This window comes from Thalia democratica, chromosome 5, assembly GCF_965202585.1.
Source record: "Thalia democratica chromosome 5, ktThaDemo2.hap1.1, whole genome shotgun sequence".
NCBI classification, from domain to species: Eukaryota; Metazoa; Chordata; class Thaliacea; order Salpida; family Salpidae; genus Thalia; species Thalia democratica.
The window spans coordinates 46,406,040-46,414,834 of NC_139169.1; the positions used below are offsets into that span (position 1 = coordinate 46,406,040).

Here is an 8,795-nt window from a genome sequence, read left to right on the forward strand (position 1 = left end):
GAAGAAATTAGTGCAGATAGATTTAACAACTTCACTTTTACTACCTTCTAAAAAACTTTATAAAAGCATAACAAAAGTACGACAAAATGTATTCTCTAAAAAAATAAGTAAGCTTTATACTAACCTCTTAAGTTTTTTAAAATAATTTTAAAGCAGACAGCTTAACATATTTATTAAAAAAATTTTATACTATTTAAAAAAAACTTGTACTATTCTAAGTTTATTTTTGATATAAATAACTTACTACGTAAAATATTTCACAAATTTTATTCGTATTTTTATTCTATTGTAAAAATAATCTATGAAACTACGCTATTTTTAAATCTAAAACATCTTAACATTAATACAGTTAGTAATTGTAGATGCATCCAATCAACCAATTTTTGATTAAAATTTAATAACTAAAGTATACAGTCTACAGTAACATGTTGTTTTTTTTTTAGTTTTTTGCACTAATCATAAACTTAATATATTAAATAATAATTACACAAAAAACTTACTCAAGTAACTATACAGCACTAAAAAGATAAATAAACGTTATAGCACTTAAAATTTTGATTGTAAACTAAACCATATAGTAAGTAGCTTAAGTAATATTATGATGTAAAAGCACTTATCTGTTTTAAACAAATAACGTGTTTGATGTACTATAAATACTAAAAATAATATAGTTAGCTATTGAAAGTTTTAATAGTTTTATAAAAAAGTATTTTCAGAAACTAAAATATTTTATGTCTAGTGTCTAAAAGTCAAAAAAAAACTCAATTTTTTATACCACCAACTAAGTATTAGTATTTATATATCTATTTATTAAGTATTTTTTAATTCTAGAAAATAAATAATTAACTTAGTTACGTCATACAATAATGATTCATGTAGTAAATTTTATAGTTTTACAAATAGTTACAAAGATACAACTACTGGTCTTGTTTGTTTTAATACTTAGTTTAAGTCTAGTTCGCTAAAACATCTATAAGTGATTGTTATTTCAAAAACAGCAAAGCTACACAGCTAAAGTGACTTATTTTCATAAACTTTAATACTAAATAAAATTAATGATTGTTTGGAATTGTTTAAATATAAATTATTAATGTTTTACTATTTAGTTTATTTGTTACAAACTCTAAATTATAATTATCGTAAAAATATGTTTGTATCTTAATACTAAAGTATGATTTTAAACATATAAATTTTAAAATACATTGAGTTAAGTAGAATTTAAACATTTTTTCTTTGCTAAATACGGATATAAGAATATCCAAAACTTAAAAGCGTCACACTACGTATTACGTGCTATAAAAGCTTTAGATATGTTTTATGAGTAAAAGTAGTGCAAGAATTTATTGTTTTAGCAAGGAATTAATGTTTTATTAGTAAATAAAATATTATCTTTCGCTATTAGTACTTTTAGCATATTTTAAATAGTAAAAATATAAAAATAAACAAAAAATTTGTCTTTGTAAAACCTTTAAAAACAGTATTAGACCTATGCTAATTTATTCTTTTAGTTACCATGAATAACGAAGCATTTAGCATGTCTTCAACTGAAAAGGAGGATCATAACAGCAGTAATATAGATAAAATGAAACCAACTACTATAACAAGTAAAACTTTTTTTTTGTAGGTTGAGCAAAACTATTAATTTACACAATCTTTAATTTGTGATGTTTTTTTTTTGTAGTTGCTGAAGTTAGATTTTAATTAGTTTGTTTGTTTATCAATATGTAACTTAAAAATAAAAACTGGCTTTATTGTTCTTTTATGTTTTATTAAGATGAGACTTTTTACTTTGGACAAAACAAACACTACTTTTTTGACCGTTTCGATAAGTGTTTATTTTAAACCAGTATCTTATCAATAACAAGAAATTTATTGGATAACTAGATATTTATTATTTACTTATTGTCATTGAGACGTAGTAATAATATTTAAGTCTAAGAGCAAGTATGATAGGTTAGAAAAAATGTTGTCTTATTGATGTGCTTTTATATAAGTGTAAAAACTTATTGTTCTTTTTTATTGACAAAAAGTTTCAAGAACTCGGAGTCTTAATATACTCGGTCTGTTGATGAACTCACACTACTGTATGAAGCAATTATGTTGAAACTTTTGCGAGGTATCAATTAATCAACCACCAATGATTGAAAAAAAAAAGTTTATACGGTATAATACTACAAAATGATCATTGTGCGGCGTACAAACGAATAAGTAAAATGGTGTACTCATGAAGATCTAAACCATAGACTATAAGTTAAGTTAAACTTACACAAAAACGAAATGCTAAAAAACGTGGTCTAAGGATCTGGTGTACAAACATACCTCTCAGTCATTGAGTCATTCTCAACTACATCTTGTTAACCCTTTAAACTAATACTCACACTCTATATAAGTTAAGACTTCTTTAAATATTTTAATCTCGTTGAAAAATTTTGAAGGAAATTGTAAAATTTAGATTTTTTTTTTGCTAGAGTGTAAGTAAGATACAAAGCTTTTATGTAAACTAAATTTTTTACTAGGTTTACATTATTTTAATTTAGTTTTCTTTCATGCTTCTTATTAATTTCTATTAAAAAAAATCTTATTAATTGTTTTATTAGTGTTTTAGTTTATAATAAAAAAAAAAAATGAAAAAAAAAACTTTTTTAAAATATCCTTGTTTTTACTTGTTTGATTTTGAGCTCATTATTTTTATTTAATTCAGCTAGTTTATACATGAGAATCATCTGTAAGTTGATAAAACTTTTATAAATTTTTATCAACTTGAAATTTCACTTATTTAATATGTCTTGCAGCATTAGTTTGACAATAAATTATTGTTTCTGATGAGGTGCTGCTTAAATTTAAAAGTGTCAAAACGTTCACAAAAACTGTGTTTGTTGATTTCCTTATGTTTATATTATTTTGTTATACAAAGCTGTATTATAAGTGTAAAAAATTAATTTCTTATCAATTTTTAATACTTTTATTTCAAAATATTGTTTAAGCTTTTTAACAAAAAATGTGTATAACCATAACATTTTTAACTAAAAAGGTTTTGAAATACCTTTATATTATTATTATTATTATTATTATTATTATTATTATTATTATTATTATTATTATTATTATTATTATTATTATTAGTATTATTACTATTATTATTATTATTATTATTATTATTATTATTATTATTATTATTAATATTATTATTATTATTAACATTATTATTATTATTATTATTATTATTATTATTATTATTATTATTATTATTATTATTATTATTATTATTATTATTATTATTATTATTATTATTATTATTATTATTATTATTGGAGTTTATTGTGCAAAGATGGACTCGGGCATTAAAACATGAGCCGCTTAAACAAAACACACGAAAAAAGAAACAAACAAATTACATTCAATGAAAATTAAAATCTAAAAATAACACAGTAAAAAAATTACAAACAAATGGTCCTGTATGATAAATAATAACTTAGTATGCACATAGAACAAAACGAAATAAATTCTCATATAAAACCTTATGCATACACTAAAAAAGATTACACATTTACAAAAATTATATATAAAAACTTATAATCTGTAGGGGGAAGGCGTAAGGAAGAAAAATTAATCTTAGTGATACTAATATTTTATAATTAATTTGTATTCGTTAATCACTGTATTTTACTTGTGTTTATATTATTTAAATCGATTTTTTTAGTTTTAATCGAAATTGTTCCACCCTCCCACACGAAACCACATCCTGCGGTAACTTATTCCACATATTTATTGTTCTGCAGAAAAAAGAATTTTGCCACTGACTTTTATTAAAATTATATTTACATTTTATTTTTTATCATTCCCTCTCAAATTATAATTGGTCTGAGAAAAAACAAAAAACTGATTGAAAAATTCTTTATATTTACCATTAACAATTTTAAAAAGTGTTATCAAGTCAAACTGCCATCTTCTATACTCTAGAGACACCAATCTGAGTTTCACCAATCTATCTTTGTATGAGGTATTTGAAATGTTGCATCTAATACAAACAAAACGGGTAAAATTTCTCTGCACAGACTCAATCCTAATAATGTCTTTTTTTAAATAGGGTGACCATATTGGGGTATTGTATTCGAGTTTAGGGCGAACGTAGATTTTAAATAATTTAGTAAGAATACTAGCAGAACTGGTCTTAAAACTTTTAAGTATTTGATATGATGAGTTTTGAGCAATTTTATATAAATAACTTATATGTTCGTTCCATTTTAGATTTTCAGATATATGTATTCCTAAGTCTTTAAAAGATTTTACTGTTCGTATTTTAGTTTTATTAATTAAAAGGTTAATAGGGAAGGGTTTATTTTTATTGATGGTTAGAACTTGGCATTTTTTTGGATTTAAATCAAGTTTTCTTGTTTTTAGTCATTCGTGAATATTATCTAATGTTATTTGTAGAGAAGTTTCTGACTTGCTAAATACTTTTGCGTCATCTGCAAATAGACTTATTTCGCTTTGAATTTGAGTATAAAAAGTGATATCGTTGATGTCAATTAAAAAGAGAAGAGGACCAGTGACTCCACCTTGTGGTACTCCACTGTGAATTTTCAGAGGATCTGATAATGTGTTGTTAATGAGTACACTTTGTGTCCTACTATTTAAAAATTCGCTTAACCAATTCACTAAGTTATCATCAAAACCATATTGAGTCATAATTTTTAATAATCTAATGTGTGACACAGAGTCAAAAGCTTTTTTGATGTCAGTATAGACCACTGTGACTGATTCATTGTTTAAGTAAGTTATTAGCCAAGTATGTAAACATGTTAATAGTTGAATTCCTGATGATCGGTGGGGAACAAAGCCAAACTGTTTTGGTGTTAATAAATTAAAGTCGAAGAGGTGGTTAAATATTTTTTGCGAAATAATGTGTTCAAAAATTCGGGAAAACGTACTGGTTAAGGATATTGGCCTATAATTTAATGGGTCGTGTTTGATACCTTTTTTGCATACTGGAATTACATAAGATGTTTTCCATTGTTTAGGTTTTTCTGACAATGCTAGGGAGCAATTAAAAATTAATAATAAAGGAAAAACTAATGATGGAATAACATGCTTAATAAAATAAGGTGGAGTTTTCTCTAGCGTTCTAATAATTTTATCTTTAAGGTGCTTCGTCGATGTGTTAATATCTTCAGAACTTAAAATAAAACTTTTCATTTTACTGCATGTTTTTTTAGGTTGCTTAAAACTTTGATAATTTTGACTTTGTTTAAATACGTTTTGAAAATTTTTATTGAAGAGTGTGGCTCTTTCAAAATCTGAAATTACTGTTTTACTTTTATGGTGATCAAATAAGGGAGGCAATGAAGTGTTTAGTTTAATTTTAGATTTAACGTAGCTATAAAACTTTTTTAAATTTGGGTTAGTGCAGAAGGATTTCTCATATTCCAAAATGTTATTTTTAAAAGCTAATTCATATTCTTTTGATTTAATTTTATAGTCTTTGGAGAATGATATATTTTTCTTGCTTTTTTTGTAAAGAATAAGTTTTTCTTTTAATAATTTTTTAATGTTAGATGAATATTTTTTGCATATAGACATTGTTATCACAGTTAACAAATGACAAATTTAAGTAGGAGAAAGAAATAGTGGTGCAAATTTAGAAGCTAATGACAACGTAGAAAATGTTGCTGATATTGATAGCCCTACAACTATAACAGATATTCAGTCTCCACCTTTTACAGTTGAGAATATTGAAGTTAGTTTTTGTGTATTTAATTTTTCTACAAAAAAAAAGCTTAATGTACCTCAGGTTAGAAACCCGGAAGACATTAATCAAGAGAAAATTTTTGAAGATTTAAATCAAAGGTTCCAAACTAAATTCAACAATTGGGAAAAAAAGGCAAGAGTTCTTGATTGGGCTAATTTTGTTGTAACTATCACAGTTATTATTATTCAACTAGTTCAAGTAAGTCTGAAAGTTTTTAAAAACTTAATAAATGAAATATTGCGGTACTAATATAAATAAGAGTCTAGGTTATATCTTTAAATTAAAAAATTATTCTAAAATATTTTAATATTAGAAAATAAAAAGCTAGTAAATTTAGTTGTTTATGCTAAGCTATTGCGGTTTGTTAATTTATATATAATATTATTTTAAAGAGTCCCAATTACACTTAAAAATAGTTTAAAATAGAAAAAATTCAAGTTCAAAAAACAAAATATTTTTGATTGCTAATATTTATATAAAACTAACTTAAAATCTCAATAAATTACTTGCAATTATCGATAAATCAAATTACGTAAAATGAAACAATGATTCTTAAATTTGAAGGGTTTAAAAATGTTTAATATACATTGCTAAAAACAATATTATAACCCAATCATCGTAAAATTGACACTATAATCATAATATTTTTAACATAAAATGTTATAATTTAAAGTCTTTTTCAACCATAATTTTATTTCATAATTAAAACTACAATATACTTAAATTGTATATAAAAAGACTAATTAAACTCTTTTTTAATGAATTATGAAGTTTGACTTTCATAACTCAAAAAAATTTTTTTTTAGAAATTTTAATTTTATAAAAGTTCATAAGATTTTTAGTAACTTTTTTAGAACTTTGATAGTTTGTTTTCGATTAAACTTTTAAAAATACTGTTTATTAGATTAAAACTACCATCATTTGCTAGTAGAACACTTCATTGGTTGTAACTGTTGTTAAAAACTGGCATTATTTATTTTTTCAGCATGTTATATAATATAAAACAAAGAAAAACATTAATACTTTTTGCAACTTATAGTCTTTATAATTTTTAGCAATTGATCATCCATCATAGATAAAATATACAACTAGACCGATTGTAAATTGTTACAATAAGACATTTTAACAATTACCGTTCTAAATAGCTGTTATAAGTATTTGCTGTTCTAAAAGTCATTCAAAAACCTAAAGGCACTTCTGTTGATAATAATGGGCAACAACTTGTCAGACACAGCAAAGACTGCCATACCAGCTGCATCAGCTGCAATAACTAGCGCTCTAATTGCCGTTCAACTAAAATTGTCTTGGAATGTAAAAGCTAACATTGCGCGACAAAGTTTGTTGAAAGCTAGTATAAATATAATCGATTGATTATAATAAATAGTTGTTGTCAGTTTATATTGATGATAAGTACTAAGTATTTCTTTAACTTATAAACTTCTGTTAAAAGTAGTATCAAAAAATTCATTAGTAAGTATTAAAAAACTTATACCTTTAAGTACTTCAACTTAAACACAAAGTTTTTTGAAAGTAATACTAACTAAGCTGAAACTTTTGTATAAAGTTTATTTTTGTTTATTTTGTAGTTATTGATTTTTTGCATTGATTAAAAAACTTAAGGTGCAAAGTTTTACGGTCTTTTAAATACGGATCTTACCTACCGGTTGGGATTGGTCAGAGCTGGAGGCAAGTTTAATGACGTTATAGAATGGTGGAACACAGCTCGTCAATATGAAACAAAAGTACCTCCTTTTATTCATATTGCTTAAACATTATATTATTATGGGTTTTTTGTTGTATTTATTCGATTAAAAAATGAGTTTTTGTCTTTTGTTTAATACCAATTTTCTAAATTACTAATAGAAATGTTAAAATCTTAACTTTAAAGGTATTTTTAAACTGTTTTCAAAATATATATTTCAATTTCAACAGAAATTTACTTTTTGTTCTACTTTTTACACAAATAAACTATAACACAAATTACCTATGTGTAGATTTATTTCGACGTAAAACAAATTCGTTTTAAAGTAAATACTAATTTACAGCATTTTTTTTAATCAGTAAGGACGTTTGTTTAAATTAAAAAGTAGGCTCATTCTTATATAAAGTTATTGGCAGTTGAAAAAATTTACTTTTACAAACTTTTAAAGACTTTTGTTAAAGTCTGAATTCAATTTAACCAATTAAACTAGTAGTTTTTGAGAACAGTTTTGTCAAAAATTGATATTTTTTTATTTTTCAGTACTTTTTTCTACTAGTTTGCTAGCGTTCGATACATTTCTTTAAATTAAAGCACATATTACTTACTGTTAAGTAATTTAGGTAAAAGACTTATTTGTAATTTATTTATTAGTGTTTTGTAAATTTTATTAACACTGATAATAGTATTAAAAGTTATTTCTGTTCTAAATAAGTATTTCGTTCTTATATTCTTACTTTAATTACTTAACGGGATAGTTTTAATTTAGAAAAATAGAAACATATAACTTCACTTGCAAAAAATAGACAAATTTACTTTTATTAGTAGCATTTTCAAACTTAAAATGTTAGCCTTAGCTTTTTTTTCTAATTTTACAGTAAAACAGCTTAAACATCAATAATTTTTATAGTAAATTTAAAGTCAAAAACAAAAGATCTCAATCTAAAACTTAGTTGTTAAAAGATAAATATTAAGAATTCTTTTTGCAAAAGATTCCGAATGTATTATTTTTAATTCTTTAGTAAACTAGTCTAGTCTGAATGTTTTTAAACAATCATTCAAAACGTGAACCAACGTTAATTATAAAATATTTATAAAGTAACTGAAACAAAAATTTCACAATACAGTTTTATTGAAAAGTACCTTCGTCTTCGAAACCTTTACATAAACCCTTAACAAACACCACTACATACTGCTTTATAGTCTATAAAGTTTTGAATATAAGATGGCATTTTAATTTGTTTCTAAACTTAACAATAAACAGTAACTAACAAATGTACAATACATATAAAGAAAACAAGTTTGAGTTTATTTAACTGATTATCAAAAGCAATACAGTATTTTACT

The 8,795-nt window shown here is 23.8% G+C and overlaps 1 protein-coding gene across 2 annotated transcripts; it reads left to right on the forward strand.

Moving 5' to 3' along the window:
• The first annotated feature begins 971 nt into the window (after window positions 1-971).
• On the forward strand, window positions 972-7,717 carry LOC145837066 (uncharacterized). Of its 2 annotated transcripts, none has more exons than XM_082944832.1 (6): window positions 972-1,016; window positions 1,509-1,604; window positions 5,613-5,737; window positions 5,792-5,947; window positions 6,941-7,085; window positions 7,370-7,717. In XM_082944832.1, the coding sequence occupies exons 2-6, from the start codon at window positions 1,514-1,516 to the stop codon at window positions 7,516-7,518; spliced, it is 666 nt and encodes a 221-aa protein (XP_082800958.1). In that variant the 5' UTR covers window positions 972-1,016; window positions 1,509-1,513; the 3' UTR covers window positions 7,519-7,717. The 2 variants fall into 2 exon arrangements, with proteins under 2 accessions (XP_082800958.1, XP_082800959.1); XM_082944833.1 differs by having other exon boundaries at window positions 974-1,016; window positions 5,616-5,737.
• The last annotated feature ends 1,078 nt before the right edge of the window (window positions 7,718-8,795 follow it).